This window comes from Petaurus breviceps, unplaced genomic scaffold, assembly GCF_028583685.1.
Source record: "Petaurus breviceps papuanus isolate PSGF00001 unplaced genomic scaffold, PetGlider_PUasm1.0 181, whole genome shotgun sequence".
Classification (NCBI taxonomy): domain Eukaryota; kingdom Metazoa; phylum Chordata; class Mammalia; order Diprotodontia; family Petauridae; genus Petaurus; species Petaurus breviceps.
The window spans coordinates 28,636,968-28,661,923 of NW_027185784.1; the positions used below are offsets into that span (position 1 = coordinate 28,636,968).

General features: G+C 36.2%; 1 protein-coding gene and 1 long non-coding RNA gene across 2 annotated transcripts in view; one reads left to right on the forward strand and one right to left on the reverse strand.

The window, feature by feature from the left end:
• LOC138160715 (uncharacterized) overlaps positions 1–24,956 on the reverse strand; it is a 239,240-nt gene that overhangs the window by 10,095 nt on the left and 204,189 nt on the right. The gene's annotated exons all lie outside the window — the stretch shown is intronic.
• Positions 9,498–11,066, forward strand: LOC138160520 (olfactory receptor 2A1/2A42-like). Its single transcript, XM_069087072.1, has one exon. The coding sequence runs from the start codon at positions 10,086–10,088 to the stop codon at positions 11,064–11,066; it is 981 nt and encodes a 326-aa protein (XP_068943173.1). The 5' UTR covers positions 9,498–10,085.

Here is a 24,956-nt window from a genome sequence, read left to right on the forward strand (position 1 = left end):
ATAATTCTTTCAAAATAAGATTGGAGCAAATGGAAGCTAATGACTTTATGAGAAATCAAGATACTATAAAACAGATACTAACAAATGAAAAAATAGAAGACAATGTGAAATATCTCATTGGAAAAACCACTGACCTGAAAATTAGATCCAGGAGAGATAATTTAAAAATTATTGGACTACCTGAAAGCCATGATAAAAAAAAAGAGCCTAGACATCCTCTTTCAAGATATTCTCAAGGAAAATTGTCCTGATATTCTATAACCAGAGAGCAAAATATAAATTAAAAGAATTCACCAAACACCTCTTGAAAAAGATGCCCAAAATAAAACTCCTAAGAATGTTAGAGTCAAGTTCTAGATTTCCCAGGTGATGGAGAAAATATTACAAGCAGTCAGGAAGAAACAATTTGAGTACTATGGAAACACAATCAAGATAACACAAGACCTAACAGCTTTTATATTAAGGGATCAAAGGGCTTGGAATATGACATTCTGGAGGTCAAAGGAGCTAGGATTAAAACCAAGAATCACCTATGCAGCAAAAGTGAGTATGATACTTCAGGGGAAATATAGACATTTGATGAAATAGAGGATGTTCAAGCATTCTTGATGAAAAGACCAGAGCTAAACAGAAAATTTGACTTTCAAATACAAGAAGCAAGAGAAGCATGAGAAGGTAAACAGGAAAAAGAAATCATAAGGAACTTATTAAAATTAACTATTTACATTAATACATGGAAAAACAACAGTCATAACTCATAACGCTTCTCATTATGAAGATATTTGAAGGTAATATATGTGTATACATATATATATATATATATATGTATAGGAGGGTATGTGTGTGTATATATATATATACATATATATGTATGTGTATATGTGTACATGTATTCATAGACAGAGGGCACAGAATAAGTTGAATATGAATGGTTGATATCTAAAAATAAAATTAAGAGGTGAGCGAGGATTATATTGGGAGAAAGAGAAAGGGAGAGATAGAATAGGGTAAATTATCTCACATAAAAGAGTCAAGAGAAAACTGTAACAATGCAGGGGGGCAGAAAGGGGAAAGGAAATGAGTCAACCTTACTCTCATTGGATTTGTCTGAAAGAGGGAATAATGTACACAATCAATTGCATAATTTACCCTCCAAGAAAGTAGGGGTGAAGGGGACAAGAGGGGGGTGACAGAAGGGAGAGCAGATTGCTGGAGAGGGTAGGTAGAAGAAAACATTATTGAAAAGGCAAATATAGTTAGTCTTTCACAATATTACTACTGTGGAAATGTTTTGAGAAACTGCACATGTACAGCCTATGTTGAATTGTCTTCACAGTGGGGGTGGAGGAGGGAAAAAAGGAAAGAATCTGGAGCTCAAAGTTTTAAAAACAAATGTGAAAATTGTTTTTTACATGCAACTGTGAAATACAGACAATGGGGTATAGAAATCCAACTTCCCCTGACAGAAAGTAATGGGTGGCAATGGGGGAGAACAAAAGAGAGAACAGATTGGGGGTAGGGATCTTCAGTATGCTTGCTATATTGGGACAGAGATAGGGGAGAGATGTCTAGAAAATTTGTAACTCTAAAACTTGTGGAAGAGAATGTTGAAAACTAACTAACTAAATAAATAAATTTACTTAAATTTTAAAAAAAGAATTGTTTTAATCAATGAGTTTTTGGACCTCTTTCTCATGACTCTGTTTCATGATTTTCTGGTATCACTCCCATTTCTTATCACATTTTTTTCCTCTACCTCTCTTACTTAATTTTTAAAATCTTTTTTGGAGTTCTTACATGGCCTGAAACCAATTCTTATTTTTCTTGAAGGTTTTGGATGAAGGAATTTGCACTTTGTTGTTTTCTTTTGAATGTATGATTTGATTTTCTTCATCACTATATTAACTTTCTATGGTTAGTAGTACTTTGTGGTGTTTGCTCATTTTCCAGCCTATTTCTTGACTTTTAACTCTATGCTAAAGTTGGGCTCTATTTCACAAGTGGAGGGAGCATTGTTGCAAGCTTCAGTATTTTTTGCAGTTTTTTTCAGAAGTAATTCTAGGGACATGTAAGTTTTTGGGTCTTCCAAGGTGGTCTGATCTAGAGAGAGGTGTATTTACTATTCTTCTATACTGTGTACTGGTGTGTGAATGACCGCAAACACTTTTCAACTCTGAAATTTTGACCAGGGTCCCTGCTCCCTTGTGGCCACAAGCTCTGCTGCTTTAGTGCTCCTTCTCGTAGTGGGACTAAGACCCAAGACTGTGATCTAGATCTGAGTATAGACAATGCAAAAAAGACTTGCCCCTGGTGCCAGCAAAAGGAACCCTTTAAATCTGTTTCTAACCCATTTGTCTAGTCCTCTTACTCTGTGTGGGCTGAGAGATCTGGAAACCTCCAGTGCTGCACTGATTCAGGCACCATTGGGCTGCTCCTGGCCCAGTATGAATTGGCCTCATCTCTACTGAACTAAGCTCACACTGGTACCTTTCCTGCCAACCTTCTCAGCTGTCTTGGGTTGGAAAATTTTTTCAGTCCCTTGTTTTATGGTTTCTTTCCTCATAGAATTTGTTCAGAGTCATTTTTAAAGGCATTTGGAGGAGTTTGGAGGAGAGCTCAAGTGAGTCCCTGCCTTTACTCCATCATCCTTTATTCTACTTCCCAGTGCCTAAATTTCTGCTTCTATTTCCACAAGGGTTTCAAATTTTTCCTCCTCAATCTCCTCTCTTTCCTAGAAATTGTTATATCTCCAGATTCTTCTCTAGTTCCTTCATCATTTCTCATAAAATATTAAAATGTATTTCCAATGATATTGAACCTTAGCTAGTTTTGCTTATTATCCCCCTTTTGCAATTTTTTTTTACCAAAACAATTCTTTTACTCTCATTCAAATTTTCCACATATTTCTCCATCATATTGTTTTGATATTAGTCTTCCTGGTGAAATTTCTATGGATGTTTATCTAAATAAGGTCTAATTACATATAACATTTGCTAGTGTATTTATTATCTGCTTTTGAAGTGGCTTAGAGGACTTTCAACATCGTTCTATTCATGAAGCTGTTGTTGATTTTAATTCACCATTATAATCTTCCTTGCCTTATTTTAGTCAATAAGATTTGTCATAGAGTATTTTTTATTTACTTATATATTTTTTATTACTTCTTCCTACACTGGAACTTTTTTCTTCCTGTTATATGAGTCTAATCTCTTTTGAGATTCTTAGATTGTCCACCTTCTCTCCATCCTTTTAATTTCAGAGTGTCTCTGTCTTTGTTCTTTCAGATAGTATTTATGACTTATGTCTTTATATAATTTCTTTAATGTAACCTCTTATCTTGTTCTAGACATCCCCATGTGTAAACTATTGTCATTCTGATGCCAAAGGTTTAAAAAAAATCTTTATTGATGTATTTGGATTTAACATTGTGTTTAAATCCCTTTAAATTTAAATTTCTTTTTCATACTACCATCTCTTAAAACAAAAAAAAAATATGTTTCCAAGAAAAAAAATACTAAGACTTACATGATATTCTGTGATGTAGTATCAAAGCTGTCAGTAACATTGTATTTAGCTTATCATTAATCTAATATCCAAGCCATTTCTGGATGAGAGAGGAGGACATTCCCAACTCCAATAGTTCCCTCATGCTTTTTGACATAAACCTTTACCCTAATTTGAAATGACATTTTCAGGAACCTTGAAGGAAAAAAAAATATTTTTTTTCTTTTTGTCAATGATATTTTAAATAAATTTAAATAATATTTCCCCAATTAAATGTAAAATATTTTAATTAAGTTTTTTTCAATGTTTTAAGTTTGAAATTCTAACCCTCCCTTACTTCCATTCATCAATAGCAGCAAGAATTGGGTTGTGATCTCCAGTTGTGACACAAGTTGTCAGACAAGAACATGGGTCATAATATGCCTGCTTGGTTAGCTATAGGAATGGAAAATATTACCATTGTGAGAACTACTGAGGGTGGGCATAGAATTGACATTACAAGGCCTTAGAGAAAAAAATGTAAAGCTCTTTCTATACAATTGGGAAACAATTCCTCCCGATCAAATATTTATCACTAAGAATGTTACTGACTTTTTAATAGGTACAATGTCAGAGACCAGGGAAAGAAGCTTGTGTACTACAGCATCTTATTATGCCACAATTAACCCACAGTGTTTGTTGTCATACAGTGATTCTTTGTTACCTAGTGGCTTGGTTGATTTGTTAGTTGGATTCATAAAAAAAAAAAAAAACTAATTTATCTACAGTTGAAGGGTACCATCACAGAGAGGACATGGAATCTACTCAGGAGACCTGGGTTCAAGTACCAGATCTGCTATTTATTACTGACATAACCTCAGGCAACTTTTTCAACTTTTTTATCTGCACTTCTTTCATCTGTGAAATAAAAGGATCTGAACCAATTTCTTATGTCCCTTTCAGAAGTAAATCCAATTATCCTGTTATAAAATACATAGAAAATATTTAAATAGGTATTTCACAACTACAAAGCACTGAATCCATTGAACTTTCTTAAGAATTGTACCCTAGAGAGATCTCAAATTCTATTTCCTATAATTCTAGATAGGGAGAGTGTAGCACCAAGCACCCCAAGCGTCCTCAGGGTTGCTGCCACCACAGGTTCTTGGATCTGCTTTGATAAAGGAAAGCAACTCAAAATGGGTTAACAAGCTTACTTTAATCAGTCAAATATGTGTCATTTACCTAGTTCAGGGGAGAGAGGTCAGCACCCCGAACTTCAGAGTATACAGACAGAATTATCAAGTCAGAGAAACAGATCAAGTAGACAGATCTCCAAACTATCCAACCATTACATCCATACCAAATCAACATCTGGGTTTCAATATCTGGGTTTTTCAAAGCCAAGGGGGGCTCTCAAAAACGGCTTCCCAGAATCCAGATCAAATCACAGAACACTTCTCAAAGTGACCCCCAAAACAAAGCCTCACATCAGGGCTTATATAGCCTTCTCCTGGCTCAGAGAATGTAACAACCTTTTGGACCCACTGGCCAATCAAAAAGTATCTACTGAAAAACAAGCCTCCTACCCCAGGCTCCAGGTGCATTTTAGCCTAGGGGCAGGGAAGATCTTTAAATTTACATTCCCATTACAGGGAGGCAGGAAGAATCACCATTAGAGATAGACATAGGCTTTAGAGAGTTCTAATATTCCCTTGAGGGTCACAGCTCAGAGTATATCTAAACTGCAGAATTGGGAATGTTTCCAATGAGAAACTTACTATTTGTGTCCCAATTGAAAGTCAAGTGATAGAATCTAATAAGCCCCATTGGGATCTAGAGTTCTTTGGACTTCCCATCCTGGCTGCAAAATCACTTGAATCACAAAGGACTGTTGCTATTGCTACTGATAACATATGAGCTATGCTTTCCCTCAACTAACACTTAATTCTAAGAGGCTGGTGGTATGAGGTAAATATATATATATATGCATATATATGTATATATATATACACACACACATATATATATGTGTGTGTTCATGGATGAACAACTATGCCAAGCATTTTCAGATTATAAATTTGTAACATGAGTCTTCCCCTCTCCTGGAATTTCAAACCCCTGGATTTACTGAAAGAGAGTCTTGAGCTTTCCTCTTGCACAATTACTTCTTTGCTTCTCTGCAAGGAGGAGGCTGGTGTTTGGGAAGTTTTATGATGTTCCACCTGAACTGAATCCTTAGGAGTCTAAGTCAGTGCTAAGCAAAGAGGAAAACCTTTGCTACATGAAGAAACAAGTATAACTTCCTCAAGCTGAACAAGAAGCCATAGAGTGGATCTGAATCACATCCTGAGGATCCTAGAGATGGTCAAAGCTTTAATCCCATTTCAAAGACCATCTCCCTAGGATTTACTCCAGGCTCTTGTATAACCTCCACATGAGTATACCCAGGTAGCCTTTTAGCACTTTTTTATGAATTATAAACAAAAAATTGTAGCACATAGTTCTATAAAGACTATGCCTTTTACTCTCACACTTATTTATCCAGTGGAAAGGGCAGATCTCATTGCTATAAGGAGATCTTGGTTAAGAAACTTTTAATATAGATCAAAAGCTGTCCTTAGAGAGTACCCTAGGTTACAGGCTGTTTTTTTTAATTTTATGAGTGTGTGTGTTATAATTTTTTTTTAATTCATACAAATATCACTCCAAGAATTTCAAGAGAGCTATTTTCCCCTTTTGTTTTTTCTGTTATATTTTCTTGTTTCCATACTTTCTCCAGGGATAGAGAACCAATGTCAGATGTGGCAAATTGTAGCTATGCTGCATAATTATTTAGGCCAGCTGTCTATCCACTGAATCAGGCTGTCTTGGATTACAATACATATTCATGAAATGAAATTAGTATTTTTCTCACTAGGATCCTAGGATGGGGTCCTCCCTAAAGGTGGAAGGAAGTATAGGCTACGTTTTTATTGATCCCTGCAGCACCAGATCTATGGGATTCTTTCTGATCTATATGACCCAACATCACATTTTTACCAGAAAGTTTAAGTGAATTTCAGGAGGACAATAGCATTCTTTGTTGCCAAGTTTTAGATCTCAGAATCTTTGAGCTGGAGAACTGAGGGTTTTACTAATACAATCCCCATCCAATGGGAGAATTTCTTCCACAAAATCTCCTGACAAAAGTCATGGGTCTCCCTTTAAATACTTCAAGTGAGTCCTGCTTTAACTATCAAATTGGCAGAAATTTCCACCCATTGGTCCTAGTTTTGTCCTTCTAGAACACTACAAAAAAAGTGAACTCAATTACTTTATGACAGTCAATCAAATATTAATGTAGGAGAATTATGGAGAAAGAGCTCAATTAATATTGTGACTTTAAACATGGTTAGGGAAAATTTGTCTTCTTTTTTTCCTATTAGAATGAAGGAAATTAGGGAGTTGGAGAGGTATGAAGAAGCAGATAGGGATTTCATGTGTTCTAAACTGAATATAATGTTTGAGGAAGGGAAACTTCTACCTCACTGACTTTTCTACTGAAGTTCCAAGATCCAGAATCCAGCAGTAATTTTGTACTTGGTTTCCCCAATACCTTTAATACCTTAATTATTTTTTTAGTTGCCTTCAATTTTTTCATCTCTCACACAGTAAAGTATTACTTTAGGGTAAGTGATGGAGTTAATGACAAAAGGTGATAGGGTATGGTGAGTTAAAATATCATAAATATTCTGTATATAGAGAATGCTGTGAATGCTAGAAATGAAACTGGACTCATTACCTGGAAGAACAGTAAGATGGCTATAGTTATAGAACTTCTATTGTCTTGTGAAGCTCTGATACAAAACAAAATGTGAAGAGTTTATGACTGCTTCTAATCCCTAGACTTTGCCTTCTTAACTCTCAACAATTCTATCATTTGTCACTCTATCCATTCACATTGTTGCCCTGTTTTTCACTCAACCCACTACATGGGAAATTCTCAGTTTCAGTATTAATAAATGTCAATACCCTTACTATGGTTATAGTAAAACTAAGTATGGACTGTGATGAGAAGCAATTTTGAAAATTGTCTGCCTCTTTTCTAGATTTCCATTCTCAATATTTCTTTGTTTAGTATTGTAATAGTAATTACAGGTTGGGATATAAGTGGGTACCAGATTTTTAAAAATCAGAAAGGTATTATAATTACCTATAAGTGAATTATATAATTGAGATGGTGGGTGATTTTGTCATTTCTATGGAATAGTAAATGTCCAGAATTGTTACCCTGAAGAAACAATGTATTATTTTAGTAGAGTATTACAATGAATGTTTAAAATTTTCCTGGTTATATTTATAAGGAATTTTCATATTCCCCTCCCTATATAATATTGATGTAATTATAAGAGATACTAAATAATTATAAAAATAGTAAATCTGATGATATTGAATATCTTTAGTCATTTAGGCAAACCAGTTCTGCAGCTAACACTTATTATATCATAATGTTTATTGACTTCCTCAAAAATATGTATTCTATTAATTTTCATTGGAAGGCTATTATAGCTCACATTAATTTGCCAGATGTCAATATCTAAGACCTAAAGGAAAACCACTGTTGTTACTCTATGATTCTTTGACATAATTAACATTGTTATAGATGACAAATTCCCTGTCTTTTTGAGGACTTTAAGAGTAATTAGCCTCTTCACTCTGAACTGTGATGATTCACAAATGACAAGCATAGAGTCCATTATCAAACCCTGCACTGAAAGTCTTTCTTACTTGATAGAACCAGGCAGATAGCTCTTGTGATTTGCTGGCACATTTTTTCAATACAGCATTTCCTCTATGATATGAAAAAGTACTGTAGCAGATATTTGATTGAAATGTTCAGTTTTTAAATGAGTCCATTTTAACTTTGGCAACTTATTCAAATTCCAAGAATGAATTCTTTATTCTATTTTCTACATGAATTTAAAAGTCTGAATTACCAGTAGTTCCAGAATTTTGTTTTTCCGGATGTATGCTTACTTACTAAAAGCATTGAAACCACCACTCTTCATCTAATGAATCCTAGAGAAATTCATTGTTTTGTATAAACTAGAAGCAAGAAAAAGAGGTAATGCACAGTGTTTTTCATCTTGAGCTACACAGTGTAGTGGACAGAGTGTTGAGATTGGAGTCCAGATTTCCCTAGTTTGAATCCTCACACAGAAACTTACTACCTATGTGATTCTGGGTAAAGTGCATCTCCTTTGTCACTCTCAGTTTCTGTATTTGCAAAATGGGGATAATAATATAATCTACCTTCCTACAGTGTTGTGAGGATCAAAGGATATGGTATATATAAAACTCTTTGCAAACCTTAAAGTTTACTGCATAAATATTAATTATTATTTTAACTATTACTATTTTACCAAAACTGTTATCAAACAAAAATTTGTTTATCTTTTATTGTTCACTGAGTATATCAAGTATGATGGAATACAAATATTGCTATATAACAGATAAATTGAAAATAATACTTTCCTCCCAGACACACCTCCTTTTACTATCACTAAAGAAAAATCCATTGTTCTGGTGTCCATTATTTTTCATAATATATTACAGGCTACCACCTAGCATTTGGTTCAGTTTTCTATGTTTCACCTTTTTTTTTGCTAAAGAAAGAATGGAAATTAGGGATTCCTTGATGTTATTTCCATTGTCATTTTCTTCCCAGAGTGGAGCTATCTGACATAGGCTCTCTTTTAGTGTTCAGTGACTAAATAACAGGAATTGTTAATCTCTACCAACAATATCTGACAATAGCACATATTTAGCATCTCTCAAATTAGACATTTTTAACTACATTGGCAAAGTGGGAGCTTATGAGATTGGTGATAAATTTTCCAGTGGGAGAAAATGAAATGTTAGGAAAATGTACTTAGATGCAATTGTTGGCTACCTCTCAATATTAAAGAAAAAATATACGTGACCTTTAATCTTCAAAGCAACCTAAATTTTTAAGAACTTTCCCCTATTCACTATGTATAGTAACAGAATCAACCATTCCAAGTTAACCTTGGGCTCACAGGACAGGATGAATTGCAGTTTGTTCTTTTTTTTAGCAAGGTGTCTAATGCAGATATCCTCAGATTTAGTGATTGGAAAAAATAATACGCCCTCACTTCTTTCTGCCACTGAACAAACCAATTTTTCTATAGACCTTGAAATAACTCATCCTCTCAATGAAGCTTTGAGGGAAATCACAACAATTGGAATTTCCTTTCCTAACAATATATAACATTCTTTCTTCTCATCACAAGAGGCATAACTTCTTATTACATCATAACAGTTTACATAGTACTTCTGTATCCTTGAGTAACTACCTACATAGTTTCCTGAATTATCAGTCCATTTTTAAAGTTTAATTTTTGAAAGAGAAACAATTATATAGCAGATCAAAACAGTCTATAAATTTATCTGTAGGAAAGAAAGTTAAAGAATCATTAGAAGTGTATCTTATTAGTTTTGATCTTCTTTCCTCTACCTCTTCCCCAGTGTAAAAAAGAAGTATTAATAAAAATCAGCAGATATTTGATTCATGGGATTGAGTGGAAATAAATTAATCTATGCCTTTTAATATCTTTCTCCAATTTCTTTGTTTTCATCATAAGATTATGGAGACCAATCAGACCACAGTGACAGATTTCATTCTGCTGGGATTTCTTGTTAGTCCTAAAATGCACCTAATTCTCTTTGGGCTCTTCTTCCTACTCTACACCTTCACTCTGCTGGGAAATGGTGTCATTCTGGAGCTGATTTGTCTTGAGTCCCGACTCCACACTCCCATGTACTTCTTCCTTTCACAACTGGCTATTGTTGATATCTCTTATGCTTCAAACACAGTCCCTCAAATGCTGGTAAATCTCCTGGACCCATCCAAGCCTATATCCTTTGCAGGTTGCATTATACAGACCTATCTCTTTTTGTTTTTTGGCCACACTGAATGTCTTCTGCTGGTAATGATGAGCTATGACAGGTATGTGGCAATCTGCCATCCCCTAAGATATACTATCATTATGAGCTGGAGAATGTGTATTGCACTGACTATAACATCCTGGGCAATTGGATCTCTCCTGGCATTGGTCCATGTGCTTCTCCTCCTTAGGCTACCCTTCTGTGGGCTTCGGGAAATCAACCACTTCTTCTGTGAACTCCTGTCTGTACTAAAACTCTCCTGTGCAGACATATGGCTCAACAAATTGGTCATCTATTTTGCCTCTGTATTCATTCTACTTGGACCCATCTGCTTAGTCCTAATCTCTTACACCCATATCCTTGCTGCTATCTTGAGGATCCAGTCAGGGGAAGGACGAAAGAAAGCCTTCTCCACCTGCTCCTCCCACCTCTGTGTGATTGGGCTCTTCTTTGGTAGTGCCATCATCACTTACATGTCCCCTGACTCCAGCAACTCTGGGGAGCAGCAGAAAATTCTCTTCTTGTTTTACAGCTTCTTTAATCCTACCCTAAATCCTTTGATCTATAGCCTGAGAAATGCAGAAGTGAAGGGGGCCCTAAGAAGATTGCTTAGGAAGGACAGATTTGGTTAAAGAATTGAATGAATTTTCTTTTTATGGAGGAAGGGAGAGGAATGGAGCCTTTGGAATTTATAATAAGTTGGGCAGTGAATTCTATGAGATTAAATCATCATTTTTTAACATCAAAAATTATTTTGTTCTTTTTTTCTACATATGCCTCCTTTTGGAGCACTTCCATAAGTCTGAATCTCTTCATTTTTTACTTTCATTTCTCTCCTTTCCATGCCATGCCTCCATATTTCCTATGTTCCTATTGAAACTTTTTTTTCCTGTGTCCTATTCTCTCCAACCCTGCAGGTCAATACAGTGCTGGGAAACAACAAATCAAATTCACTAATGTATTTTATTAAAATAAATATTGATATAATCAATAAATAATTGATATAAAAAGTGCCCGCCTATTACATTTACTTCTGATTATATCCCTGTCTTCCCTATTCTAAGATCCTTCATGTGTTATGAATAAAAATTAAAGAAAAATTTAATTCAGCAAGATTAATCAAGAACTGTGTCAAGCCTAACAGAATGTGCAATGTTCCAAATCCATATCCTTATGTATAATAACCAATATCTTCAGAGAATATAGAGAAATGAATCTTGTCTTCTCTGGGACCTTCTTTTGCCATTAATTCATTGATTTTTTTGCCATGAATTTGCCATGAATTCAGTCAGTCAGTCAACAAGTATTTATTAAGTATTTACTATGCAACACTTACTGTGCTTTTAAGTACTGGGGATACGCCCAAAGGCAAAGCAGGATTCCCACCATCAAGGAGCTGACATTTAATAGAGAAGTTAGTTTTCAAAAATTTTTACATTCAATTTATGTTCAGTGTAAATAGAAAGTAATCTTAAAGTGGAGGAATTATTAGATTTTGGGATTGCTCAAAAAAAAAACACTTGAAAAATTTGTCAGGTTTTGTTTTTATTTTTTAAAAACCTAAATTCTGTGTTATCTTCTTCCAGAATAAGCCCATTACACCCTTGTTAAAACTTAGCTTATCAGCATGACCACATTTCTTTTTTTTTCCTTTTGCAGGGCAATTGGGGCTAAGTGACTTGCCCAAGGTCACATGGCTAGGTTTTGTGTTAAGTGTCTGAGGCCAGATTTGAATTCAAGTCCTCCTGACTCCAGGGCCGGTGCTCTATTCACTGTGCCATCTAGACACACCAATGTCTACATTTCTTAGATTATTTTCTTCAAAACAGAACATTTAGCTATGACATCCTCATCTGTGTTGTCAATATATCTAGAATTTTTTTTAATTATGCAACTGACCTTTATGTTTAGAGTATCAAGCTTAAAATACTTTTAGAAAAAGTTCTTCATTATTCACTTAAATTCTATTTCTTTCATCATCTTACATCGACTTACATAACTTGAAGCTTTTGTGGACATAATAATAATAAAAAACAATAGCTAACATTTATAGAGTGTTTGCTATGTACCAAATTCTGTGATTATAAGCACTTTATAATTATTACATTATTTGTTTCTCACAACAATCATGGGAAGTAGCTGCTAATATTATCCCAATTTTACAGATAAGGAAACTTAGGCAAACAGAGGTTTAAGAGATCAGGTGATATAGCTAGTAATTATCTGAGATTGCATTTGAACTCAAGTCTTCCTGACTCCAGGCCAAGTTCTCTGTCTCTTTGTTCTGGTTAGAAGAATGAATTTTATTGAAAAATTTAATAGAGAAAAAATGTATTTCATTTCTGTCATTGTAATGCTCCTATTTCTTATAGTTGTTTGCAAATTACAAAATTTCACAACTTTGTCTTTTTCTTCTATTCTGACTTTTTTAAAAATAGTAATCTGCAATTTAAATTCAAGCATTCTAATATCTCATCATACTTTTTAGTTACTATGACCACATTCATGCTACTAAAATGCATTCAATTTTTTTCAAATTTAATAATAAACATATTTTTTTGTTGACACTTTCCAGTTGAAATATTCTTTATATCCATTTTATTGAGGATTATTTAAAAATATTATAATTATTTGTAGTACATCACATCTGAACACAATAACAGGAGAGTGGAGGCAGATGATATAGTTTCATGTGAGCAGCCTCAATGAGCTTGTGGGTAGCACATTAAATGAAATTTCACCTATTGAATGCAACCTGGTATCATTTTATAATTTGCACTAAGTAGAATTTTGCATAACTTGGACATAATCATAACCTAGCTAAAATGATTTTTTACCTTCAATTGAAACATTATAGACTATGCTCCAGGCTTCTTTGGAAAGCTGTGTAAATAGATTTTTAAAAAATCTATGTAAATCGTTATGTTTCAAGAGGGCCTATTATAAACATCACAGTATAGGATTCTATTTTGTAATGCATTCAATCCAAAGCACTTTGATTTAGGGAATTTTTTTTTATTACTACCCTTCTATTCTGGGCTTTGCAAACTCCTGACCATAATTTGGGTTTGGGTGCCACAACTGTAGGTTTGCCCCCGGTGGAAGTTGTAGTAGACTGCTGCTGATTCCAGGATCTATCAGCTGACTACTAGAAAGCACTGCAGGTTCAGAGGGACAAAACTACTGGATATTTCTTTGGCTGAGTGCCTTGTCCTTGTTTTTTTTTTTTTTTAAAGCGATCGGGGTTAAGTAACTTGCTCAAGGTTACATGGTCAGTTATTTTTGGGTGTGGTGCTGAGTATCTGAGCCCAGGATTCGATCTCCAGGTCATCCCGACACTGGAGCCGGTGCTCTTACTGGCTGAGCCACCTGGTCACCCCCTTGCCTTTGTTAATCATTTGTAGGACTTAGATCAACCTGGAAGATAAATCAGGCTGTGAACATTCTCTGCCCTTAACCACAACTCTTAAATTCCAATCATCCCCTCATCAGCATAATATCTATGTCCCAGTTATTACTGCTGCTTTCTATTTTATTCATCTTTATAGGTGATTTATTATATTCTGTTAGTGGATACTAAAGTCTCTCATGAATGTTTTGTTATATGCATGCATATATCTAATTAATTAATGTATATTATGTATTTATATTTGTGGTTTATTAATTCAATATATAATATTTAATGTAGCTAACTTTTTTTTAAAATTAATTTCTGTGACTTCTAAATCTGTTGATCCATTTTCATTGTAGGTACTTAAAGAAATGTTTATTGACTTTAGATGAGCTGGCAATGTTCTTTTAAGTATGAAGTTGTTCCCATAGATGTTTCCTTCTAGCTTTCTAATTAAAATCCAGCCTTGTCCAATTGTACATAACTTTTTTACTTTTAAGTGCAAATGCCTTTCTAACTAAAATGTGTTTACTGAAGATCTTGTATTTTTAACGAATTTGTAATATTTCCCATCAACTTAGGAATTAAATCAATTTGCATTCCTAGTTATAATTATTATATTTTTTTCATCTATCATATGCCATAATAGTATGTTTCTATAATGATTAAAACAAAATCATATAAAAATGCTTTTGGAATTGAATTGAATAAGTATAATACTCTCCCTCAATTCATAGATTTACTTCAATTCCAGTTATTGTGTATACAAACTTCTCTCTTAATAGTTCCTTGAGGACTGGAACTGTTTCTATTTACTTTTTCATTTGTATCTTTAGTAATTAGTATAGTTCCTGGGCCATAAAAGGGCTTAGCAAATATTTGTTGATTTAGTGATGAAACACCGTGACTACATTTCTACTTTTACATCCATAAATTTTTCAAATTTTTGCTTCCCCAACCTATTCCCTTTCTTAGAATGAAGCGTCTCTGGAGAACCTTTTCTAATTCTTGATCTTTCTTTATAAAAGTTTAAAATGTTCTTTTAATGGAGTTAATTTTTATCTTATTTGGCTTCCTGTCATGCCACTTTTTTTTTCATTTTTCCACTGCTTTATTATGTTCTGATTTACATCATTCATTTAAGCCAGATTTTGAGTTACAAACTTTCCTCCTGTTTTTTCCCTACCCACCACCCCAAAATAGCAGTCCCACAGGATATCCCCTCCTCCAATCTGCTCTCTCCCTTATCTTTTCTCATACCGCCTTCGACTCCCCCAGTAGGGCATGGTGGATCTCTATGCCCCAGTGCCTGCATATCTCATTTCCCAATTACATGTAAAGTAGCATTAATAACAAAAATTATATATATATATATATATATATATATATATATATATATTTAAACATTTGATTTTAAAACTTTGAATTCCAGATTCATTCCCTTCCTTCCTTGTCACCCACCCCTACTGGGAAGATAAGCAATTCAGTATAGGTTGTACATGTGCAGCTAATGCAAAACATTACCATAGTAAATATATTGCAGAAGACTGACTACATTTCCCTCCCTCCTATCCCACCTCCCATTTGCTCCATTTTCTACTTTGATCCTATCCCTTTTTAAAAGTGGGTGTTTCCACCTTCCCTCCCTGCCAGCCTACCCTCTCCTCCATCATCCCCCCTCTCATCCCCTTCCCCCCCAACTCTCATGTAGGGTGATATATCCTATTTAGTGTGTATGTCATCCCCCCCCAATCCAAATTCAAGGAGAATAAGTTTTACCGATGCCCCTCTCCCTCTCCAATCCTCCCCTTCACTGCAGCCACCCTCCCTGCCTCCTCTACATGAGACAGTCCACCCCACTCTGTCTCTCCCCATCTCCTTCCAACACATTCCTCTCCCACCTCCCAACCCCACCCTTTAAGTATCATTCCTTCCCACCAAACTTGTCCCACACCCTCCATCCATGCACACCCATAAACATGCACACATCCACATATGTATTCATATGCCCATATACCCTCTGATATATATATTTCCTTCAAATAGTTTCATACTGAGAAAAGTTTCATCAGTAACAATTATCATTTTTCCATGTAGGAATGTTAATAGTTCAACTTTGATAAGTTCCTTATGATTTCTTTTTCCTGTTTAGCTTCTCATGCTTTTCTTCCTTCTTGTATCTGAATGTCAAACTTTCTATTCAACTCTGTTTTTTTCATTGAGAATGCTTGACAGTCCTCTATTCCACTGAATGACCATATTTTCCCCTGAAACATGATGCTCAGTTTTGCTGGGTAGGTGATTCTTGGTTTTAATCCCAGCTCCTCTGCCTTCCAGCATATCATATTCCAAGCCCTTCACTCCCTTAGTGTAGAAGCTGCCAGATCCTAAGCTATCCTGACTGTGTTTCCACAATATTCAAATTATTTCTTCCTGGATGCTTGTAATATTTTCTCCATGATCTGGGAATTTCAGAACCTGGCTATAATATTCCTATGTGTTTTCTTTTTGGGATCTTTTTCAGGGGGTTATTGGTAGATTCTTTCAAACTCTATTTTGCCCTCTGGTTCCAAAACATCGGGGCAGTTTTCCTTGAGAACTCCCTGGAGGATGACCTCTATGTTCCTTCCTCGATTGTGGCTTTCAGGTAGTCCAATAATTTTTAAATTATAACTCCTGGATCTATTTTCCAGATCAGTGGCCTTTCCAATGAGATATTGAATATTGCCTTCTCTTCTTTCATTTGTTTGGATCTGTTTAAACAGCATCTTGATTTCTCATAAAGTTATTAGCTTCCATTTGCTAAAATCTAATTCTGAAGCAATGATTCTTTTTAGTGAGCTTTTGAGATTCTTTTTCCATCTGGCAAATTCGACTTTTTAAGGCATTCTTCTCCTCAGTGCCTTTTTGAGCCTCTTTTGCCATTTGAGTTAGTCTATTTTTTGAGGTGGTATTTTCCTCAGTCAGGCTGTTGACTCTCAATTCACAATTTTCTTGCATTGTTCTCATTTCTCTTCCCAATTTTTCCTCCACTTCTCTTATCTGCTTCTTAAGGTCTTCTATGGACTGTAACCAGCTCGTATTTTTCTTGGAAGCTTTTGGTGCAGGAGTTCTGACTTCACTGTCTTCCTCCTGTTCCGTGCTTTGATACTTTTTGTCCCCAAAATATGAATCTAATATTGGATTCTTCTGTTTGTTTTGCTTCCTTTGTCTTCTCATTTTGCCACTCAATTAATTGACTTTTGGTCTTTTTGCCACAGCAGGACTCTGCCACCAGACAGGGGAGCTTCATTTCGAATTCTGGGGTTTTCTCAGCTGCTGGAGGTATTAGTTGGGTGCCCTCTCTGAAGCCTCCACACGCTCTGGCAAGCTGGTCACACACCCCACGACCTCCACCCTAGACTACAATCCAGATACAACAGGTTAAAGTAAGAGCAATTACCCCTCAGCCTGGTCACTTGGTCCCCCTACAGTCTGCAGGCCAGGAGCTGAAGCTGTAATGTGGCAACAGCTGTGCTGCAGCCCTCAGGGTCTTGTCTCCCCAGGAGCAAATGCCAACACATTCCCAACTACTGGATCCCAAAGTCCACACTGCCCTGTCCTCTCACTTTGTCCTCAGCATCTATGTGTTGATAATTCTGAATCACCACAATTGCTGGTGATCTGGAGTCCCTCCAGCCTGTGGCTGGTCAGGCCTGTCCTGGGGCTAAAACCTCAGTGTGGAGCTGTGCTGGCCAACCACATGGCAGGTTAGCTTCTCTGTGTGATTTTGTGGGTTCTGTAGCTCCAAAGTTTGTTTAGAGTCCCCTTTTACATGGATTGGAGGTGGTGAGAGCTGGATCCATGTGGATATCCTTTTTGTACTCTGCCATCTATTGTCATACACCTTTTGCAGTTTTGTTTTTCACCAGAACATTTTTTTTACTCGCATTTAATTTTCCCACGTATCTCTCCATCATATGTTTCAATATAATTTTGTCTGATTAATTTCCTATGGATAAAAATTCATCTAAACAAGGTTAAGGTTTTAGACAGGTTATTTTCTAATGTATTTATTGTCTATTTTTTATTTTTCTTACAAGAGTTTCAACATTATTCCATTCATGAAATTGTAGTTGATATTAATTCATTAATATGGTCTTCTTTGCATTATTGTAGGCAATAAGATTTGTCATAAGGAATCTTTACAGGGGCGGCTAGGTGGCTCAGTGAATAGGGCACCAGTACTTGAGTCAAGAGGACCTGAGTTCAAATCCAGCCTCAGACACTTAACACTTACTAGCCATGTGATCTTGGGCAAGTCACTTAACCCCAAATGCCCTGTCTTTTCCCCTTCAAAAAAGAAGGGAAAAAAAGAATTTTTACTTACTTGTCTGCTTTTCATCACTTTTTGTCCTTTCCTGGAACTTTGCTCTTCCTGTTATTGCAATTATTCTCTTTTCAGATTCTTGGAATAGCCACCTTCTCTCTACCCTTTTTACTTTAGAGTGTTACTTTCTTTATTCTTTCAGATAATATTTATGACCTATGTCCTTATGTGAATTCTCCTATGTTAAATCTATCTTCTTCTGAACACCCCCTGTGTAATCTATGGTCATTATGATGCCAAAGTTTTAAAAAATATATATTTATTGATATATTTGAATTTTACATCAGCTTTAATTTCCAGTGAATTTTTTCTTCTTATTCCAGACTAACATCTCTTAGAACAAAGAATAGAATAGGTGGCCAAGAAAAAAATATGAATACTTATGTTTTACTTTCTGATTTAGTACCAAATCCGTCAATAATAATTGTATTTATGGGGCGGCCAGGTAGCACAGCGAGTAAGAGCACCGGCTCCAGTGTCGGGATGACCTGGATCAAATCCGGGCTCAGATACTCAGCACCACACCCAGAAATAATAACTGGCCGTGTAACCTTGAGCAAGTTACTTAACCCCAATTGCTTTAAAAATAATAATAATAATAATAATTGTATTTAGCTTACCATTAATCTAATATTGAAGCCATTTCTGGCTGAGAGAGAGGGAAAGTACAAACTGCAATTGGTCTCTCATGCTTTTTGACATTTGGCATTTTGACATGTTACCTCAATTTGAGGTGACACGTTCAGGAATTTTGAATGAGAAAAATATTTTCTTTCTTTTCTTTTTTTTTGTGCTTTAAATAGTATTTTACTTGTCCTTAATTACATATCAAGAAATTTTTTTACCATTCATTTTTACAAGATTTTTAATTTCAAATTTTTCTCCCTCCCTCTCTTTCTGTCTCCTGCAAATGGTAGACAATTTGGTATAGTTTAATATGTGTACTATCATTTATTCCATATATTTCCACATTCATCACAGTAGTGGGAAAAGAGATGAAGAGAAAAAAACATAAGAAAGAATAAAGAGCAAAGATATACTTTGGTTTGCATTCAGAGTCCCTTCGTTGTTTATCTGTATATGGAAGGCATTTTCCTTCTTGAGTATTTTGTATTTGTCTTGGGTCTTTGCATTTCTGAGAAGAGCCTGGTCATTCATAGTTGATAACCCCATGATGTTGCTGATATTGTGTATGATATTTTCTTGATTCTACTCATTTCACTTTGTATCAGTTTGTTCAAGTCTTTCCAAGTTTTTCCTGAAATCTGCCTATTCATTATGTCTTATTGCACAGTAGTATTTCATTATATACATATGTCACTGCTTGTTCAGCCATTCCCCAACTGATGGACATCCTCTCAATTTTCAATATTTTGCCACTAAAAATAGGGCTACTACAAATATTTTTGCACATGTAGTTCCTTTCCCATTTTTAATGATCTCTTTTGTATACAGACCTAACAGTGGTATTGCTGTATAAATGAATATGCAGAATGAGGATGCCCTTTGGTTATAGTTTCCAATTACTCTCCAGCTCACAACTATACCAACAGCCCATTAGTATCCCAATTTTACCACATCCTCTACAACATTTATTTTCCTTTTTTGTCATATTTGCCTATCGGACTGGTGTGAGGTGGTATTGGAGTGTTGTTTTAATTGGCATTTCTCTAATCAAAATGATTTAGAGTACTTCTTCCTATGCTTATAGACATATTTGTTTTCTTCAACTGAAAACTGCCTGTTCATATCCTTTGACCATTTGTCAAGTGGGGAATGGTTTATATTCTCATAAATTTGCCTCAGTTCTCTATATATTTGAGAAATGAGGCCTATGAGGGATACTGGTTGTAAAAATTATTTTCCAGCTTTCTGTTTTCCTTCTAATCTTGGTTGCATTGGTTTTGTTTGTACAAAAGCTTTTCAATTGTATGTGATTAAAGTTATCTGTTCTACCTTTTTAATGCTCTCTATCCCTTGTTTCCTGATGAATTCTTCCCTTTGCCATAGATCTGACAGGTAGACTATTCTTTGCTCTTCTAATTTGATTTTTTCATTACTTTAATTTCAGCTAAAGTAAAATAGATCCTGCTCTAGCCTCTTAGTTTTACTCTGGGTGTGTCTCCCTCCTTCAAGTGTGTTTCTTATAAGTAACATATTGTAGGATCCGGGTTTTTCATGCACTTTAGTATCTGTTTCCATTTTATGGGAGAGGCTGTCACATTCACATTCATGACATTATAATTACTACCTGTGTATTTCCCTCCATCCTAGTTTTCCTCCTCTTTGTCTTCTCTCTCCTTTCACCTTTTCCCACCTGCAACACTAATTACTGCAGCATACCAGAGGACTGCCACTGTGAATAATTTTAAAAGTCTAATCACACAGGATAATGCACTCCCTGTTCACAATTAAACATTGTTCAATAAAATAAAGCATAACTTTCATAGCAACATCCTTAAGTAAAATATCATTACATACACATACATATATATGCAGATACATACTCTCTATACAAACATATATATGTATATATATCATAACATTCAATATGGCACATGGCACATAGCATATATCATTGCATTTAGAAGCCATTCCCAAAAATACTTGTTTACACAACCAGGGGGTCCTAGGCTAGGGTCTTCCCAAGCATGATGCATCCTTAAGGGGCAGCAGAAAATACCACACCATCCACCCCTAGGTCAGTGTAAGAACAATCTCCTTAATCAATACCAATTGCCCAAGTAAAGTCTTCTTTCATCCTAATTTGAGGTTGACTTCCAACCATGGTTCTTCCTCTGTGAGCTGACCACTCTCAACTCTTGCCTGGATACACACATAGGCAGCTTCTAGCTTTTGCTCTTTGTTTCAGCTCAATGGGGACTATTCTACTCTAAGCTGTGCCTGCTGCTGTCTAGCAGAAGGCTCCAATGGCTCCTGCCCATAGCTTCTGCCTCTGGGAAAACAAAGCTTAACAGGACAACAACAACACTAATAAACACCACTAGTACCATCATATAAATTCACTTCCAAAGTCCAGAGGTTCTTTGTTGACAGCTCATTTCACTTTAACAGCTCTCAAAAAGGCCTTAAGCTAAACCTCCTTTCCATGGGCAGGTTTCTGCCTTACAGCTCTATTTGCTTTCAAAGTTCAGAGGCTCCCTCAGCAAGTCTCTGCCATCAGAGATTTCCTCTCTCTGCCCACTCAAGCTGCTTCTCTTTTTGAGCACTGAATCACTCTCTCAATGCTAATTCCCTTAATGACCGCTTTCTCAACACTGGCTCTCTTTATACCCAGTTCTTCTCAATACCTGATTGGCTAGAGCCCACGGGTACATATCTGATTGTCTGTAGCCCACTTGAACATTTTCTTATTGGCTCAGTGCACAGCCATGTAAGACTGAGATTGGGAAATTGAATAACACACACAGAAAACCAACAAAAGGGGTCAGAGCCAAGATGGTGGAGTTGAAACAGGGCTTCCCCACAGCTCCTGCTTCCACCTCCTCCAATACATGTAAAAAATGACTCTAAAAATTTTTGAGAGCTACAGAACCCACAAAGTGACAGATAGAAGCATATCTCCCACTGAAAGCAGCCTGGCAGGCTGGCTGGAATGGGCTATCATACCAAACTGGGAGCTGAGCCCAGACCTGTTTGAGCCATGTGGTTTTGGTGCCAGGGCAGCCCCAAACCAGCAGCAGCCAGAGCAGACTTCAGCAGAATGAAGCACCAGCAGCTGTGGTACTTTGCAGACTTCTCAACCCAAAAATGTCAAAGACAAAGTAAAAGATCAGTGTGGAATTTTATTGGAACAGGGGTGAACAAAAGAACACAGTCCTGCCCCTGCCCCCAGGATGAGAAGGGGGGATGCACAGTGTGGCTTCCTCAGGAGCTCCTGGCCTGCAGATTGTAGAGGGACAAAGCAACCATTCAGAGGGTAATTGCTCTTGCTTTAACCTGCTTAGATCTGGATTGTAGTCTTGGGTGGAGGTGCTGCAGTGTGTGGCCAGATGCCAGAGCCTGTGGGGGCTTCAGAGAGAGTGATTCCTAATTGTTCCAGAAGCTGTGAAAACCCAAGCAATTTGAGACAAAGCTCTCTCCTTTCTGAAGGCAGAGTTCTACAGTGGCAAAGAGTTCAAAAGTAAAGTAATTGGCAACATGAACAAGCAGAGGATATGCAATCCTACCAAAGATTCCTTTTTTCATGACAAAAAGAATCAAAGCATGGAACATGAAGAAGACAACTAAGTCAGAACTCCTGCATCAAAAGCTCCTAAGAAAAATACAAACTGATTACATGCCATGGAGGAGCTAGAAAAGGATTTTGAAAACCAAGTAAGGGAAGTGGAGGAAAATTTGGAAATAGAAATGAGAATGATGCAAGATAATCAAATAAAGCAGGTCAACTCCCTGACCAAAGAAAATAACACCTTAAAAATAGACTAACTCAAATGGCAAAGGAGGTCCAAAAAGCCAATGAGAAGAAGAAAGCCTTAAAAAGCCAAATTTGCCAGATGGAAAAGGCATTTCAAAGACTAACTGAAGAGAATAATTCCTTCAAAATTAGATTGGAGCAAATGGAAATTAATGGCTTTATGAGAAATCAAGATACTATAAAACGTATCCAAACAAATGAAAGAATAGAAGGCAGTGTGAAATATCTGACTGGAAACACCACTAACCTTGAAAATAGATCCAGGAGAGATAATTTAAAAATTATTGGACTACCTGAAAGCCATGATCAAAAAAAAAAAAGCCTAAACACCATCATTCCAGAAATTATCAAGCAAAATTGCCCTGATATTTCAGAACCAGAGAGCAAATTAGAAATTGATTTAATTCACCAACCACTTCTTGAAAAATATCCCCAGAAGAAAACACCTAGGAATATTACAGTCAAATTCCAGATTTTCCAGGTGTAATGGCAAGGAAATTTAAAGGTCCCTTTGTCTTGGAAAGCTTAGAGGTGCTTAGCACCTAGGTCAAATTAAGCCTCTGTTAAAGAAACAGAAGGTATGAACTCCTGTTGCTGATGTAACAGGAAGGGGCTGAAAAGGGAGGAGCAATACTGTATATAGGGAAAAGCCCCAGAGAGGGAGAATCAGAACTCCTTGGGATAAGCTTTATGGAGGCAGAAGCAGCTGCCGCTGAGGAGGCTGAAAAGGAAAGGCCCAAGCTGGAGAAAATGATTTCGATTTTGGGAAGCTGGGTGAAGTGATTTTGATTCTGAGAATGCAGTGGAACTTCTCCTGGGGAGCTGCTGAAGACATCCATGGGCCAGCTGGAGCTGTCAAAGACTGAGGAAGCATGACTGTGATACTGGTACTGTGTATGAACTTGTTTGTGGCTTTGTTAAGCCTTGGCTTCCCAGGAACAAAGACTGTGAAGGATTTAAGGAGGACTGGAAATTGTGAGCTTCAGCATGGAACAGAAACAGCACAGAGAGCTGGACAAGGAACTGGGAGCTGTCTGCCTTTGAAACCAGGTGACAGTTTGGTGAATCCAAGTAGAAGCCTGGACCATGGAAGGGGATCCAGAAAATCTGAGAGGCTACTCTGAGTCAACTTAAAAGAAAACTTTACTTGGATACTGTGCAGTAACTGAGAAGACTGTAACTTATTTGTGACTGAGAGGTGGATGGCCTGTGTATTTTACACTACCCCTTAAGGGAGGGCTCAGTAGTGACTGATATTGTAACTTAGTGTGCCCCATGAGTGGAGAATTTTGACTATTGTATTTTGTAACCCCAAAGGAGGCTTGCCTCCTTAAAGATAATTGAATGATTGAGTTGATTGAATGATTGAGTTACTAGGTGATTGATTGACCAAATGATTATACTTTGTTCAAAATTGTGTGACCACTGTGGTGAAAACTATGTGGCCATATTAGTGATAAGTTGTTGTGAATGCTGTATTTTGATTTTCTGTGATAAATTGTAATATGGTAAATGTTGTACCTTGATTTTCCATGGATGTTTTGCTCTGATTTGTTATTGAATAAATAGAGTGTTTGCTATACTATGTAGTCAGAACCTTGAAAAGCTGTTCACAGCAGCATTCTTCTGAAAAGCTGTTCATGGCTTGGCTTTAAAGCAGGTCAAGGAGAAAAAAAACTGCAAGCAGTCAGGAAGAAACAATTTGAGTATTGTGGAAACACAATCAGCATAACACAAGACCTAGCAGCTTCTACATGAAGTGATCAAAGGGCTTGGAATATGATATTCCAGATGTCAAAGGAGCTAGGATTAAAACCAACAATCACCTACCCAGCAAAACTGAGTATAATACTTCAGGAGAAAATATGATCATTTAATGAAATAGATGATTTTCAAGGATTCTTGATGAAAAAACAGAGCTGAACAGAAAATTTGACTTGACTCAGCATGAGGACAGTTGAAGGGAATATGTGTGTGTGCTCACATACATATATATGCATGTATAGGAGAGTATAGGTGTGTATAAATATATATGTGAGGGTTTGCATATGTATGTAAATGTATACATAGATAGAGGGCACAGGAAGCATTGAATATAAAGGGATGATATATAAAAAGTAAAATTAAGGGGTGAGAGAGGAATATATTGGGATAAGGAGAAAGGGGGAGATAGATTAGGGCAAACTATCTCATATAAAAGAGGCAAGAGAAAACTCTTACAATGGATAGGAAGAACAGGAAGGCAAAAGGGAATGGTACAACCTTACTCTCATTGAATTTGGCTTAAAGAGGGAATAACACACACACTAAATTGGGTGTCTTAC